Raw genomic sequence first — 21,975 nt, 5'->3', positions numbered from 1 at the left:
TGCCTGTTATTCCAGCATTCACACAGTTAGGCAGGAGCAATAGAAATTCAGTGTCATCTTCTGCTATATATAGTGAATCTTGGATACTCGATACCCTTTGTCAAAAAATGTTATGAAAAAAACCAGACACCAGAATATGTAGGAATGACAGAGTATATAACTAAATTGAATTTTGTAACTTTTCACAACATTTTAGATGGCTAGAGCTCTGGACACTTGAAAATGGGTAGGCAGATGAAGGAATTTAGTACAAACCATAACCCTTAAAATCCTTCTACCTTGTCATACATATCTTTCCACCATCTATAAACTATACAGGACTGTACACTGAGAATTAGAGGGCTAGTATCTTCCAGGTTCCCTCAATGACTGTATGAGTAGAGTTTCCATATCCCATTAGGATCACATCACAGTATTAAGAGCCAAGGACTAGTAGAGAGACTGTCAAGACTGATTCCATGGAAGATACTGATGCCCCTTCTCCTTAGTCAAATAGGTTAACATCAAGTACATTCCTAAAGGGAACTGACAAACTGGGAAGAGAAAGAACAGTCAAAAATCACATCTGTACAAAAGGCAAGTAAATCTTACAGATATATTAGTCCCTAAAAGCCTCATGGTTTCTACCTCAACTCCGGGACACTCCTGAAAGTGGCCATAGATTATGCAGCCAGGCAGCCAACCTGTGATTCCATAAAATGTACAGTCAAAATATAATAAGTACACAAAAAGTCATGATAAACAAATTAAGTGGTCTTTTGTTTGTCAACTTGGGCCCTGTACTAGAAATGAAAACAATACCCTGAGTCACAATTTGTTTACACATGTGACTGTCTAGGAAAAAATAATCCCAGAAGCAACTAGTACTAATTACTACTGTGCCAGGGTCAAGAGTTGTAGAGTGAACCATACATTGCAAAATAGTAAAGCATTCAATTCCAGGAGGTCTTGTGAGACCAGCATGGTTACACATATGATCCCAGGTAAAACAGGCATGAACAGTTTGAATCAACTTAGCTATATATTAGCATTCTAAGTTCCACCCCACAGTTACATGGCAACAGCCAGGTATGCCTGACATTATAAAACGGGCTGCTTGCCCCCTCTTCTTTCTCTTGCTCTCTTGCTTCTCTCTTGCTCTTTCCTTTCTGCTTCCACTCTCTCCACATTCCCTTCCCCCCTCTCTCTATGTGCTCATGGCTAGCCTTTACTCCTCTTCTCTCCCTTCCTCCCTCTCTCTCTCTCCTTACCTCTCTCTCTCACTCTCCCCCCACCACCACCTTTCTCTGCCCCTACTACCATCCTAAATCCTGTCCCCATGCCCTGAATAAATGCTTTTCTACCGTGGTGTGCTTGGTCCCTCAGGAAATGGATGTCTCAACATAAGCCCCATGAAGCACCTTCTTCCCCCACACCTCACCACAACTCCATAGAACATATCCCCCCTCTCTTTATCTTTTTATAAATACATTACTGTATGTTCACATAAAGTCCTTGAACAGTAAACTATGCCAACAAAATACACTATTTAGTTGTATTCTTACATTCACTGGGCAAATTTCAACACTAATTTGGAGCATATCTGCCATATAATCGTGATTTATTTTCTACTATGAAGATTTTGTAAAACTTAAGGGCACATAAAAATAATCTAAATATAAAACACAATTCTTTAGTAAATGCTCACTATAATTTCCTTCTTCAAACTTTAAAAATGTTGCTTTCATACAAATTATTTCTTCCCATCACTCATCAGTGACTTCTTACAACAGACACCTATAAAATTCATTTTAATACAATTATAACTTTGCTTATTGAGATGACAACAGCTTTTTCCAGTCTCCAGTTGATGACATTTTAGTCATCAATCACACTGGGGAAAAATAGGCTTCATGTTTCTAAATAGAAATTAGAGTTTACACTTTGAGACCTAAGTCTTTTATTTTATCTTAAAGACTTATTTATTTTTATATGTACAAATATTTTCTTTGTGTGTATGCCAAAAACATGTATGCCTTATGCCTGAAGATGCCAAAAGAGTATACTGGATCTCATGACACTGATTATGAGCCACCATATCATTGTTGGAAATTGAACCCAGGTACTCTGGAAGAACATCTATTATTCTTAACTATTAAGTAATCCACCCCAAGGCCTCAGGACATTTCAATATTTTTATTTGTTTGCATTCAAGAAACACCAATGAATTGTCATTATTCAGCTAATTTCAATATTTTCACTTGTTTACATTCAAGAAACACCAGTGGTCGTTATTCAGCTAAATATATATGACCATGGATTTGCAGCTTGAATTAGAATGGACTGTATGCAAGTTCATGCACTAGAGTATTTGCCACATGCCAAATACATGAACCCTAAAAATGTGACAGCACAGTCAGGAAATCCTTCTTTTAACTTTGCTAGGTACAAAAAAACAAGTGGGAATGTTAACTTTGTTATCTAAAACCAAGGCTTAGATTTCTTGAAGATAAACTCAGAGCCTAAGTGCATAATGACCCTAATTGCTAAGGAAGGAAGACACACCAAGTGGAATAAAAAGAAAAGGTGTTTTTTTTTTTTTTCATTCTGAGATGTGTGTGTGTGTGTGTGTGTGTGTGTGTGTGTGTGTGTGTGTGTGTGTGTGTGTGAAATTCTCCAAAAGTAAAGTTCAACTCAATTCCATGTTGATCCAGCTTACCTGGATTCCTCTGCCTACAACAAAATCCACTTATCTAGTGTTTCCTTTGGAAACAGATTAATGAAGGTCAGTTGCCATTAGGATCAGATGGCTCAAGTGTACTGTAAGGAAATCCTAGCTATCTCCCCTTCAGGTTCAGTCTATCACCAGTTCACTGGCACCTGCTAGGGGAATTTTTCCCAGTATTACTGCCACTCATTTTCATCTAAGTTGAACAGTAAGTTTAAAAGCCTCTGAAAGGCCAGCAACACTCTGTAATTCTCTAATACAAAGAAAATAGGCAAAATGTGTAGTCAATGAATCTGCATGATTAATGTTCCCAGGCACAACCCCTTTGGGGGATGTGTGATCACTTATGAGGGCCAGGATCAAACAGCTAAAATATGCAATATCTTCAATTTGAATAAAAATAAATTTTAGATTAATTTTGAATGTTATTGAATTTGAGTACTTAATATTTTACCTGGCATGTGAGCACATGTGCCTACATATGTCCAGACAGTGACAAAGAAAGAAAAACAGGAAAAGCTGCAAGAGCTGGGACTAACTTTATATAGTAACAATTTTGGCATTTTTGTTTCTTAAAACCATACACATGTGTAAATATTATAAATTAGTGTTTTCATTTTAACCCCAGGTGTGGGATATGAGGCTGCTTCAGATTACCCACAACTGCTGACTATGACTTGGCATGTGCTCTAACAGGAGTGATTTTGCCAGCTTCAGATAGTTTTTGTAAGTATGTGATATTTCCCTTAGAGGCAGAGTGGGATGTTGGTTGTTGGGTGGCTGCTGTTGGTGGCCATTTTATAAATAGTTATGTGCAAAAATGAAAGAACTAGAAGAAAGTAAATAGATAGTAATCAACACAAAGCCCACAACTGACCAAAGTACAGGAAATAAAGCCCTAAATGAAACATGTATACCATAATGCCTTTTCTCCCAGCTCAGGGATCATTGTGGAAGAGGAGACAAATCACATAAAGAGCCAGAGATGACTCCAAAAAAAAAAAAAATACAATGTTTTCCAGACATAACAGTGTGGCTATACATATATAATATACATTCTGATAATATACCTATTGTGACAACATATACAAGTCCCAAGTACCCTCAAGCCAGACAAAATCTCAGCACAGAGAAGGCAGGTGACATCTTAGCCCAGGAGCTATATGTAAGTAGTCCTTAGCTATTGACAATGGAAAAGTCAGTTTTCTTTAAGAGTGTAGTCATTGGTAGGCCAAGGATGTTCTAGTAGGAGGAAACACATCCATAACATATGGGCAGCACATATTAGACTTAATGGGTTAAAAAAAGACACAACGTTGGGTGGGCAGGAAAAGGAGAAGTATTTCTTGGAGGAGTTGGGTGAGAGCATACATATAACCAAAATTAATTGTATAAAATTCTGAAAAAAAGAAAGACAAAATTTTAAAAGAAAAAAAATGAATGAAACATCATTTCTATGGCATGTTTTCAACTTTGCTGTTGTACAGCAAATTCAGGCACAGGCAATATAAAATGAATGGGCATGGCTGAGTTCCAATAAAACTTTATTTTTAGACACCAGAATTTTAATTTCATATTTTTCTTTTCTTTTGTTAAACCATTTAAAAATGAGGAATCCATTCTTAGCTCACAGACTGCATCCTAACAGCAAGCTAGATTTGGCATTTAAATCAGTTTTCTAACTTGATGGTTTAACCTCATCATTCTCTCTTCAATATGATGTGGTTCAAAATTATCTTGTGGGGATGGGGATGGAGCTCAGTTTGTAGAGTACTTGTATACTTGCATGAAGTTCTTAGTTTGCCCCTCAGGGCCACATGAATCAGGTATGATATTCTATCCCAGTAATCCCAACACTGGGAAGGGGAGAATATCTGAAGTTCCAGTTTTATCCTCAACTACATAATGAGTTTGAGGACAGCTCTCACTACAAGTGCCCTACCTCCAATAAAAACAAAAAGAAAGCAGCAGAGAATGTGGCATGCACCTTTAATCTCAGAACTTGAGAAGCAAAAGCAGGCAGATCTCTGTGAGTTCCAGCCTAGCATAATCTACATAAAGAGCTCTGTCAGAGCTACACAGGAAGACCCTGTTACAAAAAGAAACAAACAACAAAAATGCATGTAATGATACATGATGGTGATACATTTCAGGACTGTGTGTACATTTCAACAATCTTTTTTAAAACCTCATTGTTTTTCTCCTGCAGTTTTAAGAGCAAAATCAGTGTTTTGAATATGGCTTCTTCAAGATGATTCATTTCTAGAGATTAGAATTATTGTTCAGTGGGAGTATGCCAGGGTTTTATGCTCCATCTCTTGCATAGCAAAAGGAAAAGAAAACACAACATATGGATCATTTTCTTATCCACTACCATGACAAACTGTGTGAAAGAAGGAGAGAGAGAGAGGGGGGGGGAGGGAGGGAGGGAGAGAGAGAGAGAGAGAGAGAGAGAGAGAGAGAGAGAGAGAGAGAGAGAGAGAGAGAGATATGAAATGGTAGAGCACAAGCTATGTGCCTTCTTCCTAAATCTGAGTGACTACACTTGCGCACTGCATGCTAGCAGCCCTGGGGAAACCAAAGTTAAATATTCCTAAAACAGGAATCTAGTTCTGTTATGAAACTCTTCATCATTTTGCCTCCTGACAGCCACAGAAGTCATCAGAGCCAGAAAGGACTCAGAAGATGAGGAAGTAGCATCTTTAATAAAATTCAAATCCCGAGTCTTTGGGGGGTCTTTCACTGCTAGTCTCTAGAGCTAAATATTATCAGCACTGTTGCAAGAATTACTTGGGTGGAAAGCCAGGAAGGCTCTATTCTTTTGCCTTCTTCTTTACCTCCCTCAATCCTGGGAAATGGTTAATTCTGAGTAATATAAAGGAAAAACTATAAAAGTTTTATTACACCTAAGTGGGTTTTCTATCAAAATCTAAGAACACTACCAATCAAAACATTTTCTTCTTCAAAATTAAGATACCTGTAGCAAAATACCACTTTATTATTATTTATTCACTTCTATAGACCAAAATTATAATAGTGATAAAAGAAAATAACCCAGGAGACAAATTAAAGATGTAAAATACAGCTTGCTCTGAATTTTCTCACTACCATGATAAAAGACTCTTCATTTCAATACTTGGGATCCCATCATCAAATAGAATTGAAGATAATCACTCAATTCATGAATGCATTGCTCAATTTAATAAAACCCCTATATAAATGTGGGGTTTCAACTCACCCCTCTCAGGCAGAAGCAACATAATCATATGTTTTTCTACTGAACTGTGTTCTTCTATAAACATTTGAGAGAGCGCATCTGCTTTACAAATTAAATAGTCAACAGCAAGTGCAGTAACAATAAAAATATATGCCTATTTTTGTACTATTACCGGGTTATAAAGAAATCATCTGTAATGCTCTCATCTACAAGGATGGGCAAAATGATATATAACTGTTACCAAGGAAACAGCAATGTAAAAACTGCATGTAAACTATGGGGCAGTTTAATAACTAGAAAATTCGAATAGGAAAAAAAACATCTTCAGACAGAACCATGGTACAGTGTGCCACACACAATGAATGCAAACAAGGGTCATAACTCACACAGATGACTTAAAGGGTCACCACTACTTGCTAGCAAATCTAGATTGGCAGTATTTATTTGAAGTCACAATGATACTGACACAATGGCACTGGGTTCTTCAGTGGCAATTGGAAACTCTAAATTTTTATATGATCAAAAGGCACTGAGTCAGTAGATGAATAGTTAAGTGTAGGCACCTTGGAAAGTCAAAGCACTTGGCTTATCGATTCCAGCATAGATTAATATTCTCTTTGAATGCTCTTTAATGACCACTGTCTTTACTCACAGATTTACTTAACAGTTACAGCAAATGCTTTCCGAGACAACATTTTAAAATTGAAGTTCCTACGAACCAAAGGAACCAAAGGAAAGCCTAAGAATCAAACCTAGGGCAACTACATGTGTTTGCCTGTAAGTCAGGAAAATTTGAAGCATTCAAGCCACCAGGCTGATCAAAGTTAAATCCTTTAGGAAGATTATTCACCCTGAAATCAGGGAAATCCTGCCTTGTAAGCACTTTTAGACTTGATTTTTCTAAGGGTGTTTAACACACACAAACACACACACACACACACACACACACACACACACACACACACAGACGTCTTCTTTCAAGGGCAGATGCCATCCCTGTTCCAGCTTGAGTCCCATCCTGGAACTCACACGAGATAAGGAAAAATCCAGAGGGCTGAAAGGTTTCTCAGTGTGCACATTGGTTCAGAACATAAGCATTTTCTCCGTTTAGTGCAAACATGCCAGTGGATGACATAAGAACAAAAAATAGCATGTATACATGTTTACTGAATTTTCAACTCTTCTTTAAAAAAAAAAAAAGATTCTAGTCCCAGCCCATCCCCACTCCCCACACACACACTCAGCCTGGCCTGTTTTTTTTTTTTTTTTTTTTTTTTTAAAAAAAAAAAAACAAAAAAAACCTCGGACTAGCCAAAGTAGATACAATATAGGAGATTTCTTTTTGTTGACATACATTAGTGACTTCTCCAAGGACCCAAAGTTTAAGGACTATGTGAGGACTCTAGATGTTTTGTAAATCCTGCTGCTTTTAGCATGAAGCCACCCCAAATTCTCACTGTTACTTTAGCCCACACCCTTCACTGAACTTTTCTCTCCCCGTGTCCCATTTCCATCTATCATAGAGGGCACCCTAACATTTCAGGATTGGCCCTAAGCTCTTTCCTGAACATGGTTCTTATTTGCTATCTGTTTATTTCTCCAGGCACAGGCAGAAGCATGCAGGAAGTGAATAGGACAGTGGTGTGAAGCCATGGCCCTTGGACATGATCAGCATGAAACCAAATAATTTGTCACATATAGCCACTGACTGCTTCCCACATCGCCCCTGTGATCTGCAGGGACCTTCGTGGATGGCAGTGGGACACATTTCTCTACCACCCTAGTATCTCCAATCTTCCCAGAGTAAGTTACATCGGGATCCTCTCCCTAGAGTAACCTATGCCTGGTGTGAAGATGAACCTATATGATTGAGGGCATATGGGAAAACCAAGAGCTTCCCTTGTTGGCAATATCCAAACCTGAGGGCTCTGAGTGCCTTTGATAGGACAAGGCAAGCTAAGTCAACATATTTTTCTGCCTCGGGTTTTTGAGATTGTTCATCCTTTTTGGATGCAATCAACACATCTACTACTATCCGATAGAATAAAGGAAAATATAGTATGATGCGCCCCATATTGAAGGGAAAAAAAGTGCCTCTCTCATAGGGATTATTGCCCTAGACCTCCAGGGCACAGGGTCTGCCTGAGTCTTTCAAGGGAATAGGAAGGCATAGTTTTCCAACACCTCTCTTGTCCACCTCTCTCAGTTATTGTCCCAAGCACAAGACATGACTTGTTGGGTTCAGTGAAGGTTTTGGAAGCACAGCAGGACAGGGAATAGATGAGTACTCTGACCTTATAGTACTCCGGTAGCCCCAAAGTGGCAATGCTACTTACTCTGATCAACACTGCTGGGGGAAAATCTTCCTGATTCTGATGACTTGTCTTCAGTTTCAATCATAACACAGCTACTTAGAAACAAATTTATAAATCCTCAAAGCTTTAGATTTCCACAATTACTCCAAGCATGGCTGAAAGCCTTTCTCTTCTACCTCCATGACTTTGCCATCTGGGTCGCTGCTGGAAACATCCGGGTCAACCTTCAAACTGACTTTTCCAGGGCATGGAGGTCTAATTTAGGGGTGGGAAAGGGGGGACTTTGGGTCCTCGCTGTTTGGAAATCAAGCACCCTAGCTTGAAATACTTCTGGCTTTCCCTAGTAAAAATCGATTTCAACCATCATCTCTTGGCCTTTAACATATAGTGTGACCCCTAATCGCCACAGGGGCTTTTTTTTTTTTTTCTGAGGGAAAACAAACTGTCCTGAATATCTGGTGCTTGGTGTGGTGTGGTGTGGTGTGGTGTGGTGTGGTGTGGTGTGTGTGTGTGTGTGTGTGTGTGTGTGTGTGTGTGTGTACATGCGCACACTCTATGCTTGTGGCTGTAAAGCCCCATCAGAAAGGGAGAAATAAGTTGAAGGCAGCAGTCTCTGTTCCTTTGCTTTTGGTCCTACCTTAAGCCTGGCTGCTCTTTTAAGCTTTATGCTCTCTCCGGCCCCCAGAAAATAAAGCACCAAGTTTCTGCGGCAGCCCTAGGTGCAAAGAAAACCCGCGCGGTCCCTACCTGGAGAGCTTTGCAATCTTCACAAAGCTGAAGACATCCATGTAGGCAGCTTGGGGACCTCAGAGCCTGGAGGCTCCGTTGCCCCTTCTCACACCAGCAAAGACAGCCTCAGCAGCCCCATGGCCAGGACCTCAGTGCGCCTGGGGCTTGAGTGGCAGCTGCGGGTGGTGGCGGAGACCCAGGAGGGCCAGTACCTGGAGGCGGTGGCTGCTACCCCCCTCCGGCCGTGAGCTGCGTGTGCATCCCCAAGCAGGACCATTGATGGGCGCCCGCTTCGGGAAAACTCAATGGAGACGGAGCCAGGCTGGGCAAAAGGAGCGGGGGCGGGGAGCGCGGCCCGGGTCCTACGCCCCGCCCTGAGAGCTTTGGTTCTGAGGACCGCCTGGTGCCCTGAGGACCAGAGTCTAAGGTGAGGGGCGCTGCTTCTGCTTCCCAGTCCTTGGAGCCCAGTGTCCCACGCACCGAAGATCGCAGACTGAACCAGGAGGCGGCGGGCAAGCTTGGCACACGCGCACGCACCCCTCACAGCACTGCAGCTGCCTCCCTGCCTCCTTCGCGAAGCCGAGTCCCTTTCTCGCCTCCCTACCCCCACCCGCCCAGGGGGAGGGGGCACTCTCCTGTCACCCGCTCCCGGAGCCTCCAGATCCTTTAGATCTGCTCCAACAGTCTTCAGCGTGCTGCAGGACCGTGACACACTACCGCCAAGCCTCCAAAAACCATAGGGAGAGCAATGCAAAGGCAGGCGGCCCTAGGCTTCTGTAAACAGAACTAGATCAGGAAGGAGCGAGGACAATCAAGACCGGATCATTTGTCTGGGGAAGGGAATGGAGATACCCAGCGGAGTGGGTTTCAGTTTGGAGAGCTCAAGAGTTCTCTCTGCTTTCCCTGAACCACTGGAGCGAGATGAGGCTGTTGGGCTGGCTCGAAAGGTGTGTTCTTTGGACAGCAACACCCCAGCAGCGTCGGTGAAATAAGCACAGGATGCATTTGCAGGGTGCAGGGATAAACACAGCTGCTCCTTACTACAGGAAAAGAGAACTCAGGGTCCCAGGAGCTAGGGTGGGGGCGGGGTGCAGCGCTAATTAGGAGGGGCTGAGAATGACTGGGAAGAGAAGGGTTGCTAGTGAGGTCTGGCGGGCGGAGCAAGCTGCCTTTTTAAATTGAGGGTGGGCAAAATCCGGAAAGGGGAGGTGGAAAGAAACCTAGCCAGAGAAGCAGAAAACGAACACTGAACACTCACCTTAGACAGAGTAAACTCCAAGTTGCAGCCATTTAGAACTCCTGGGCTCTTTCTTCTCTTTTACATAATTACCTTGAATAATCACGCCTGTTCCTTAACTCACTGCTATCTTTCCTTGAGGCTCGGGCTTCGCTCAGGGCTTCACCTTTTTTCTTCTTTCTCTTAGTCTGGAGGAGTCTTCTCTCAGACTCTTCACAGTTTCTCCCCAGAGTCGGTGAAGGTCAGCTGGCTTCACTAAAGTGTGTACCCCCACAGCAGACAGCTTTCACCTGCCCACAGGGACACCGCAAGGAGCCAATGCCTCCCATGAAAGATTAGAGGCTCTGGCTTGGAGGCTCCAGCTAGCCAGTGCAAGTGCATGCCTCCCTCTCTCTCTCTCTCTCTCTCTCTCTCTCTCTCTCTCTCTCTCTCTCTCTCTCTCTCTCTCTCTCTCTCTCTCTCTCTCTCTCTCTCTCTGTCTCTCTCTCTCTCTCTCTGTCTGTCTCTCTCTCTCTCTGTCTCTCTCTGTGTCTCTCTCTCTCTCTCTCTCTCTCTGTCTCTCTCTCTGTCTCTCTCTCTGTCTGTCTCTCTCTCTGTCTGTCTCTCTCTCTCTCTCTCTCTCTCTCTCTCTCTCTCTCTCTCTCTCATTAAGGAAGAGGAAATAGGTTTAAATTTCCCAGACTTCTGCTTCTGCTGTTATATTTAAAGTCTTCAGTATTCAAACCCAGGACTTCCATGTTATTTTTAAGGCATTTCTCTTCAAATTGAACATAAAAGCAGTAACAATCTGCACATTCTAAATGAAATAAAACGCAGGCATAAATTACAGATTTTTCTTTCGAATAGGCAAGGCAATTTTTCCTTTAGCTTCTTATACGCAGCCTAGTTTAATGTAAATACTGGAACTTCTGGAGCACAGAAGGCCAGAAGACATTGCCTTTAGAATATCCTATTGTTTGAATAAAATAATTATAGTTTGAGTACGCTTTATAATTTTTAAAGCTCTTGTGTATTTGAAGCTCATAGCAACCCTGTCATATAAGGCAACAAACTGAAAAAGAGAAATCATTTCCTTTTATGCCAGTGCATTCTCGAAGACAGATTAGAAACACATCACAAATACACCAGTCGGGAACATTGGTCAGAACTTGACACAAGCTGGAGTTATCACAGAGAAAGGAGCCTCAGTTGAGAAATTGCCTCCATGAGATCCAGCTGTAATGCATTTTCTCAACTAGTGATCAAGGAAGGATGGGCCCAGCCCATTGTGGGTGGTGCCATCCCTGGGCTGGTAGACCTGGGTTCTATAAGAAAGAAAGCTGAGCAAGCCATGGGAAGCAAGCCAGTAAGTGACATCCCTCCATGGCCTCTGCATCTGCTCCTGCTTCCTGACATGTTTGGGTTCCAGTCCTGACTTCCTCTGTTAATAAACAGTAATATAGAAGAGTAAGCTGAATAAACCCTTTCCTCCCCACCTCCCCCAAAAAGGTTACATATTTGAACTGTGCCAAATCTATTTCATTTTTAGGCCAAGGTCTCTGTTAAAGAAGAGACAAATACCTAGATGCTGAGACCCTCTCCCCCATTTTCCCTTTCTCTCTCCCTCCTCCCAAACACTTACCTTGTCCTGGAAACACTGGCCTTTTTGCTATCTCCCAAATGTACCTTTCAACCTTAGGCTTTTAGCCTGAATTCCTCCCCTTTCAATGGTTACTCCAGGAGCCCAGAATATTCTCCCATCAATTTGCATGGCTGACTCTTCATGCTATCAGCTCTGCATTCAAACATTCCTTCTACTAAAAACCTGTTGAAATGGCTGAATCTTCATACTCTGGACTCCAGGTATTTATCATTGTTTTATGTTTTGTTTGTTCTTCCTGTTATATAATTTATTTTTATCATGGATGCTTTATGAATCTTTGGCTGGCATGAAAGCTGCACAACGACAGAGAACTCTTGGGCTTTGTTTGTGGTTTGACTTTTTAGGGCTGGATCTCATGCCTAGAAAAGTTAGGTACCTAGATATAGAAAGACCTTAATACATAATGTTTAATCAACTACGTGTTCTTTAGATTCATAGCCAGAGCATCCTTAGTCAAACATACCAGGTATACTTGCCTCTGTGACATCATGGCTGATTTTCATACCTTTCCTAATGACTGTTCTTTCCTTTATATCCTGTGTCCTCTTTTGAATTATTGATGAAAGTAGTGAAGACCCTGTCTTGTTCTCCAGGTATTTTTTTTTCCTCTTCAGTCCTTCTACACTGCACATAATGAAATGGAAACTGACTTCTTCCCTTCACCTCTGTTTCAACATCTGGTAGCAGAGGATCTGCTTAGCATCTATTGGCAGCAGACCAACTGTCTGATGGGATAAGGAGAAAAATCAAGCAATGCCTTTCATGGGCCGAGAAAAATGTAGCATAGTTGGTAAAGTGCTTACCTAGTGTGTAAAAGGTTCAGATTCCCATTGCCAACTCCAAATAAACCAGGCATAATGGTACATATCTGGAACTCTACAACTCCACAATTTACTTGAAAGGTGGAGGTAAGAGAATATGGGATTTGAAATCATCTTCAACCACATATAGAGTTTGGGTTCAGCCTGGGATACATGAGGTCCTGTCTAAAAAAAGAATGGTTGTTGCTTATGACAAGAGAACAATTGGAAAAACCTTGTTTAAAACAGTACGAAATTAAAGAAGAACTAATATATGGTTTATGGGTAGAGCTTAGGAGTTCAGCACCTGTCTATCATGCAGAAGACCCAGGGTTCAATCCCAGCTTTGAATTAATAAATCTATTCTAAATATCAAATAGTTATTTATTCAGCAGTGAATGTGATAGGAAATAGGCATTTTGTGTACTTGTAGAGAAAGCCTCCCTTCAAGACATCTGGTCTACCTGGAACAGCTGGCATTGGGGGTTTCTTGCTGTGCCAATTTCTGCACTACAATTATGAATGGTACAGATGCCTCCTCTACATAGCAAAACAGTCACCAGGGGAAATGACTGGCTTTTCCAGGCTTTTATTGTCCTCCAATAGAGTAATTGTCTTGCATGTTTTCTAATGGATTGATAGCATTTTCTAAAGCAAAGCCCCCTCCCCACACTTTTGTTTCCTAACTCCTGTGAAACATGCTAACACAGCCAGTTTATACCTCTGAGCCAGCCTGGCAGCCAGGATGAGAGCTGAGTGGCTGGTCTCTTAACCCCATCTGTCTCTCTGTGCCAGATGTGTGCAGCAGACAAGCTAAGAGAGATTTCTTTGTCTAGCATGAAACAGATCTTTCTAAAACAAACAAAAAGCCCCAGAGTTGAATCTTGTGGACCTCTGTGATTTTCTGAAGATTCAGCTGTAGCCAGAATAATCTCAAAGGCCTTTCTAGATCTTATAGTGTTATAAATCAGAAGCTTTTTTCTAGCCTTGTGAAAATAAGTGCTTAATTTGCTTTAATTAGCACCAACATTCTGACAGACATATTGTCAAGCTCTGTTAGATACATAAGAGTCTGCTATCAGATTCAGTGTCAAGTTCTATAAGTAGTCCTAGACTCAGTTTCCCCGTGTCTAAAATGCAAATAAAAACACAATCCTACCATCCTAAAATGACTTGAAAATGTACTTCATGGGAATTGAAGCACATGGGTACTAACTCCACAAAGATTTTGATAAGCATCTTCACCCTGGGCAGTACTGTTAAAAAAAGAGTTAAAAGTTTCTTCTTTTGAGTGTACTGTGTAATTGTGGAGGAAGCTGTGCTGGGACTAACCAAAGGTGATCATCATTGCCTACAAATTCAATGTAGAGTGGTAAGTCCAGTCACCAAGGCCAAGAATCCTGTTATATTTTGTGTCTGGGGCAAAAGAGAGGAATTTTTTCACTACTGTCCTGAGCATCCACTGTGAGCCTAGATGTTCTTCACAGGGTAGAGGCTGAGGTTTTATTTCCTAATATCACCATAGTGTAAATAAAAGCAAAGCATCCCACCATTTAATATTTATTTGTAGAGATCCTCCCATGTGCCTACCACAGATTGCTTCGGGCAACAATGTAAGATTTTTCTCATATAATCTATTCATGTGGATGGGAAAGACAAGGTTTGTGGTGGTTTGAGTGAGAATGAAAATGACTCCCATAGCATCATATACTTGAATGTTTTGTCCCTAGTTGGTGAAACCATTTTAAGAATTTGGCCTTGTTGGAGAAGGTATATCGCTGAGGTTGTAATTTCAGGCTTCCAGATCCAAAATAAGGCCTAGTCTCATTCTCTTTGCCTCCAACTTACTGATCAGGATGTGAAGTCTCAGCTATTGTTCTAGCACTATGCCTGCCTGCCTGTTGGCATTTTCTCCACCATGATGGCTCCCTTTCAGAAACTTAAACAATCCCCTCAATTAACTGCTTTCTTTTATAAGGTGATTTTGTTATGATGTGTCATCACAGGATTACAAAAGGAACCAAGACGGGGTAGACAATAGAAAATAAGGAGGAAGAAAAGGAGGAAGAAGAGGAGGAGGAGAAAGAGAGAAATAAGAAATGACTATAAGTGAGAAAATAGACTATGATGTCCAAAGAATTAATTTCAATTTTATTAGAAGAGGATGAGAAGGTGGGTACCTATGATACATTAGTTAGAGAAGAGCCCTCTAAGGAAGTGACATTGAGCCACAGACAGAATGAACAGAAAGCTGCTCCAATTCAAGGTTCATGATTCAGAACATATCATATAGAAGAAACAACAAGGACACAACAGGCACAGAGGCCCTAAGGCAAGAACATCTGGGGTATGCTTGAAAACTGAGAGGGCTGTCAGTATATTTATCTTCAGAGTATTGTGTTTGGGGACTATAGAAATGGCTCAGCAATTAAAAGTATCAGCTGCTCTTCCAGAGGACCCAGGTTCAATTGCCAGAACCCACATATTAAGTCACAACTGTCTGTAACTGACGACCCAGAGGATCCAATGCCCTTTTCTGCCCTTCACAGGCACTTCCCACACATGGTACATTGACAAAATATGTAGACAAAAAACACATAAACATTACATAAGTTTAAAAAAGAAATCTAAAAAGATTTCTGCAACTTAAACAAGTGGAATGGAGAAGGAGAAGAAGGAGAGCAGGAGGGGAGAGGTAACATTTGAAATGTAAATACCGAGAATGTCTAATAAAATAATTTTTAAAAAAGAGCAAGTAGTGGCCAAAACCAGCCCACCCAATATGTATGCTGCCAACCCTGGGCAGGTGATCCCCAGTTGTTCCATAAGAAAAGCAGGCTGAGGATGGTAAACAGATGGCTCAGTGGCTAAAAACATTAGTTGTTTTTCCAAAGGACCTTGCTTTGATTCCAAGCACTCAGAATGCCCTGTAAGTCCCATTCCTGGGGATCTCAGGCCATCTTCAAGCCTTTAAGGACAGGGCATGCACATGGTGCACAGACATATATACAGACAAAACCGTACAAACATAAAATTCAGTAAATAAAATCTAAACAAAAAGAACGACAGCAGGTTAGATGACCTATGAAGTGCAAGCAAGCAGCACTTGTCCATGGCATCTGCTTCAGTTCCTGCCTCCAGGTTCCTGCCCTGCTTGACACCCTGCTTTGACTTTCCCCAGTGATGGACTGTTACATAGAAGTATAACATGAAATAACTGAATCCCCATCTTTAAACCAGGTTGCCTTTGATTGTTGTTGTTGTTGTTGTTTTTAATTACAGCAATAGTAACTCTAATTAGGACAATATCCAACATCTCTTTTGACCTCTGTGGGCACAACACATTGAACATCATGCACATACATGTATCCCAACAAAACACATTTTTTAAAAATCTAAAAACAAAAATAATATATAAATCACGAAAATCTTTTTTATAAAAACTAAAACTAATATGTGTGGAGGACAGAAGTGGAAAGATGATTTTGTGGCTAAGAAAATTTGCTGATCTTTGCAGAAGACCTGGGTTCAGTTCCCAGCATTTGTAAGTCCAGTACCAGGGGGATCTGCTGCCCTCTTCTGGCATTTTTCCGGCCCTATATACAAACAGTCCACAAATCTACATTCATGCAAACACTCATACATAAAATCAAAATAAATAAAACATTAAAAATAGTTTCATGTTAATCAAAGAAATGAATGGATATACAAAGCAGAGTACATGAATATATACAATGGAACTTTATGTAACATCAAAAGGAACACAATTATGATTTCTTCAGGGAAATAAACAGAACGAGAAATAATTACATTAAGTAAAATAAGCCAGCCTTGGGAAAATAACTACCATGTTTTCTTTTTTACATAGAACCTAAATTTAAGTGTATGTGAACAGGTATGTATATGAGGAGAAAATGAGAACAGAAAAGGAACGACGAAGAAGAAGTATATGGGTAGGAAAATAAAGGATAATGAAATATACGTGACATAAATGCAGAATGAAGAACTATTTGGGAAAAGTTTAGCAAGGGAATATGTGTTGAGCAATGGAGGAACTAATTTGAAAAAATGAGAAATGATAATATTAATTTGTATGTATGAAAATATCATAATAAAACTATTGGGTCTGTAGATATGTCCTAGAGATTAAGAGCACTGGCTGTGCAAAGAACGTGGTTTGATTCCCAGAATTCACCTACATAGTGGTTCACAACCATTCATAACTCTGGTTTGAGGGGATCTGAAGCCATCTATTGACTTCCTTAGGTGCTGAGTATTAATACCCTGCACAAACAAGCATACAAACTAAACTCTCACACACATAAAAGCAAACAATCTTAAAAATGTTTTCTTAAAGGAAATTTATAAATTAAAAGTCGCAACAATAGCAGTGAAAGAGGAGAGGAGCACTCTGATGAAGGAATTGAAATTTGGTGACTTTGCAGCAGACACATGAAAGGTCACAGAGGATATTTAGACCAGAAAAGCTGTCTGGTCCTACTGTGGAATAAACATCAATAGAAAGACAGGTGAGAACAAAGTGACAAGCTCACCTTTCTAGGTTGACTTCCACTCTTGAGTGAAGCTACTGTGGGGGCACAAAAGTGACTTGAAAGCAAGACTTAATCATCCAAGTACAACACAGAGGTGACAGTAAGTAAAGAAAAGAATGGGACAAGAAAGTAGCATATGATTGCCACATTCGAGGAGCATGCTAAACAGGGTATGTGGATCAATAGTATATAGAAGCTAGAGAGAGAAGAAATGAGCTAACTCACTGCTACATGGTGTATTTCAACAAAGTGGTCTAATCATGTATAACATAAAATGTTAATGTTCTGTCTGCCATACTTCTGTGCCCAAGCTCCCTGCTCTCCCTCTGCTCCTTACAAATCCACATGACCCAGCAACATTCCAGGGTGTAATCCTTGATTCTGCGGCTTTCTCAAGGCCCTCAAGAGGAATCTCCTCCTTTGTCTGCAATTTTCCAAAAATGTGGAATCTTTTCCCTGTGACTTAAAACATTCACTTTTTGACATAGTCTTATTTGTTGATTTTCAGACAGTGATTCGTGTATCCAGAGCTGGCCTTAATACGTGGTATTAAAAGGGTATTGTATGTTTAAAAGGAGGACCTTGGTTTGCTGATGCACCTAACTCTAGTGCTTTCCTAGTGCTCATTACAGATATGAGCCCTCATAAGCAGTTTATGCAATGGTTGAACTTCAACTCAGAAGTTCCCTGAATGCTAGCTAGGCATTCTTGCTAGTCAATCAAGAGTAGCTGGGAAGGAGTCTCAAATGAGGGATTGCCTAGAGATTTGCACTTTGGGCATCACCACCCTGGACAGATGGTCCTAGTTTGTATAAGAAAGTTAGCTAAACATAAGCCATAGTGAGTGAGCCAGTAAGCATCATCCCTCCATATATTCTGCTTCAGTTTCCTTCCCCAGTTTCCTGCATTGAGTTCCTACCCTGACTTCCCTTAGTGATAGAGTGTGACCTAGAAGCATTAGTGGAAGGAAACCTTTTTCTCCTCTCAATTGCTTTGGGTTTTATTATTTATCACAGCAGTAGAAAAACAAACTAGGACACTAAGAACATCCCAAATGCACAGTCTTTGAACAAAATCTCTTAACACTTCCATCTTCTTCAGCTAAATCCCTTTGTTCTGCTGGAGTTTCAGCACTTCTGCTTGAGTGTCTTTGCTGACATTTATGGGTGATCGCACTGGCTTTGGTGATGTTTAATGCCATCTAAAGGTGATGCCTCTGTCTTAGAACTCTCATGGCTTCCTTATACAGCTGTAGATCTGTGGTCTAATATGTAGCTTGAACTTTATGTGTCTTTAAAGTAATTAATATAGAGAAAACCCTACTATCTGCAACTACTAACACCCACACCATCCTTCTAGCTGCTTCATTCCAAAATCCAGAAGTCAACTTTGATTTTTTCCCCTTAAACCTCACCTCAGACCAAGTCTTTTAGATCTGCTTTTCAAATGGACCAAATCCTGATCTATTTAGGAAGGGTATCGAGCTGGGCCTGGAGTGATGGTTCATATGTTACAAGTTGGTATGGCAATTCACTTGGGATTCCAGCACCTAATGGCAGGAATGGATAGGGCTGGTCAGCTAGATTAGCCACAACTTGGAGCTCTGGGTTCCATACAAAGACATTCCCTAAACAAATAATGTGGAGGAGAGTAATCAGCTTTGATACACAGATAGTCACATGACAATGTGAGACCACACACATTCAAACATGCATGGTGAGCACACACATACACACAAGAGAGTGGGAAGAAATAATACAGAACTGGATGGAGGTAAAAATGATCAGGACTGAGTGGTGATGGTTGAGAACTGGTAAGGCTGAATAAAAGAAGCTACTAAGTATTGAACTTGAAGCCCAGGCCAATGGGAATTTCCCTGAGATGAGGTTTTGGGGAAAATGCATTAGTTTGTCAGATAACGACTTCAGTGGACTGCAAAACACTCTGTTGATGTTTGGTGCCAGTAGAAGCTATGAGTCTGAACGTCTGAAAGGTGCTTGGGAGAGAGTATTTGGCCACTAAATAGGTTGTATTTAGTACAGATCTTAATTTACTTCTGTAGATGGCTTTGGCACTCACTAAGGAAGCAATGTTTCCAGCTGTACTGTATGACAAAGGGCTAAATAAAGGGACTTTGAAGAGTCCAGGTGAACAACTGAAAGAAGGCATTTTCCCCTCCCCAGTTTTCCTGCTCTCTCTTCCTTCCTCCTTTTTGCTTTTGTATCTTTCTGCCTATCTTAATATTCCACAGGGGTAGGAGGAAAGATTAGAAATTGGAAGGCAAGACAAGCTCATTTGAAAAGATTATTATTTTTATTAGTATTAAATAAGGATATGACTCATACTGTACATTTGTAAGGTTTGATTTTTCTAAATGCTTTTGTTCATTACTTCTGGAAATCACCCTGTAAGTTAGACAAGAAAGGTATTATTATCCCATTTTAGGGATGACAAAGGGATGAGACCAAAAAAGCTAAGTGGTGACAAAATTCTTATTAAATATGAGGATTGCTAAGCTATGGGAAGCACTGTTTCTTTGTGATATATCCAGCACCAAATAGGAAACTTACATATATGAATTTATGCAAGAAAAATACCTGTTTTACAAGTGCAATTCCATTTTCCCGCTTATGTTTAATTACCTTATAGGAAACTTGAAATTATTTAAACATGGGCCAGAGAGATGACTCAGCATTTAATAAAAGGGTTTTCTGCACAAGTGTGCTAAAGTTTAACCCACAGACTTTTTCTGAAAGGAGACTCCTGTACGGTGTGCCACGACTTCTACATGCCAGAAGTACTTGGTGATATATGAAAACTCGAGGAATAAAAGAACACACACATGTACACACACACCTTTAAAAAGAACAAGGTAGTGGTATCCAGATTCTATTCCCTATGTGTTCTTGTACGTGGGTGTGGTGGGGCACAGCTGCAATTCCAGCACTCAGATGTCTAGAGCAAGAGGATCTGGAGTTGTAAGTGTTCACATCTTCATCTAAGTACTTCGTGGGGACAATGAGCTGCCATGCCCCACTTCCATTCCACTCCCCAAGCAACAGAAACACAGGAGTGGCTCTTCCTAAAGGCCAAGACAGGCAAGATATTCTAAGAGCCCATCTGCTTCTGTAGCTTTGAAATCCAGAAGGAACAGATTCAAGATCAGAAACTTTTACCAATCTGCTCTGTATCTATATGACGAGGGAAAGGGACCAGCCCAGCTCCCCAGAAGATGAAATTTATGTGAGGTTAACAACTACATTTGGTACATGCATCTTTTACTAAGCTCATTAATTCATCTAATTCATCTGTTATCTTTATCCCTACCCTCTTGCCTGCAATGTTCTAGAACATACCAAAGTTTGGCTAATGTGGAAGCATAATTATGACCTTTTGTAATCTCCTCTAGTCTTATGAGCTTCAATAAGAAAAAGAGGAAGGGATCATTTTAAAGATAAATGCAGATTGTTATATGAATCTTTGCTATGGCATATCATGCAATAATATTTTAAATTCTTATGTAATGCGTTGAAATAAGAAACAAATAAAAAGAAAGAAAGATCAACTGAAAGAAAGAAGCAAAGACATAAAATACCATTTGCCTGAGACACATTTTAGCATTTTTAGACACATATTAAACCTCTCAGATTCACTTTTACTTTTATGCTAAAAAAGTTTCTGCACTTTGGCCTGGGCATAGACAAAAACTAACCAAACTACTTTGAATAGCAGCACTTCTGCTTGATGGATAAATTTCTCCAGTCCTGAAGACTAGTAGGATGGTGAACTTTAAGGGAGATGCATGAACAAGACTAGCTGACTTGGAACGACTCATTCCAGGTTTTTGAGCTCTCCTTCATGTATTGATTTAATACTTTACTGATTAATTCACTCAATTAATATTTATTGAGCCATTCTCTGTACGCACAGAGACGAAGACACACACACACACACACACACACACACACACACACACACACACACACACACACACAAATACAGCACGACAGAAAAAAATTCTGTCTGATTCGTCTTTATTTTGAGGGATAGAGCAGACTCATGTTACCTCTTCAACAGGACGGGCTTCTCCTCGGGGAAAAGAATAGGACAAATCCTGTTAGTGATTTAGCATTAATCTCATCTCTCTCTGCTTCTAGTCTCTAAATGCAGCCATGAAATCTTGAGCTATGGCTATTATCCTTTGCATTAAACATCTTTTAATGAGTTGGGGATATGGTTGCTCAATGAAATGTCTGCATCACTATTCCAGAGGACAAGGGGTTGATTTCTATCACCTGTATCAGATGAATCACAACTACCTGTAGCTCAGTCTCCAGGAATTCTCATCATCTTTGACCTCTGAGAGCACCTACCCACAGTTGACATCTACTGGACACACACACACACACGTACACACATACACACACACACACACACACAATTAAAAATAAAAATAGACCTTAAAAAGAAAAATTGAAGGTTATTTTACTCTGTACTGATTTATTAGTTTAATGTGTGTGTATAAGTCTGCATGTACTTGTATGGGGTAGTTGGTTAGGTGTATGTATGTATGTGTATGTGAATATGAATACAGGCTTCCACCTTCTATAGCAGGCCTGTTGAAGTCAGAATTAAGTCTTACTTACATCTTTTGAGAAAGGGTCTCCCTGTTCCACTGCATATAGGAGGCTATCTACCCAAACCCACGAGTGTCTATGAATCTTCTGCCTTGCCTGTTATCTTCCTTAATAAGTTAGCAATTATAGATGTGTGTG

The 21,975-nt window shown here is 40.5% G+C and overlaps 1 protein-coding gene across 3 annotated transcripts in view; it reads right to left on the bottom strand.

Annotated features, from left to right (window-relative positions):
* FRMPD4 (FERM and PDZ domain containing 4) overlaps positions 1 to 21,975 on the bottom strand; it is a gene marked incomplete at both ends in the record, with an annotated part of 949,207 nt that overhangs the window by 639,789 nt on the left and 287,443 nt on the right. For 2 of the 3 annotated variants that reach the window (XM_080909715.1, XM_080909716.1), the window contains one exon: positions 8,987 to 9,027. The exons of the other annotated variant lie outside the window; for it this stretch is intronic. In XM_080909715.1, coding sequence (XP_080765841.1) covers positions 8,987 to 9,027 — 41 coding nt within the window. Of the gene's footprint in view, positions 1 to 8,986; positions 9,028 to 21,975 lie in introns of those variants that run through there. 3 annotated transcript variants of the gene reach the window in all.

Source organism: Micromys minutus (assembly GCF_963924665.1).
Source record: "Micromys minutus genome assembly, chromosome: X".
Taxonomy (NCBI): domain Eukaryota; kingdom Metazoa; phylum Chordata; class Mammalia; order Rodentia; family Muridae; genus Micromys; species Micromys minutus.
Note: the sequence above shows the minus strand (reverse complement) of the source record. Positions and strands in the feature narration are given on the sequence as shown.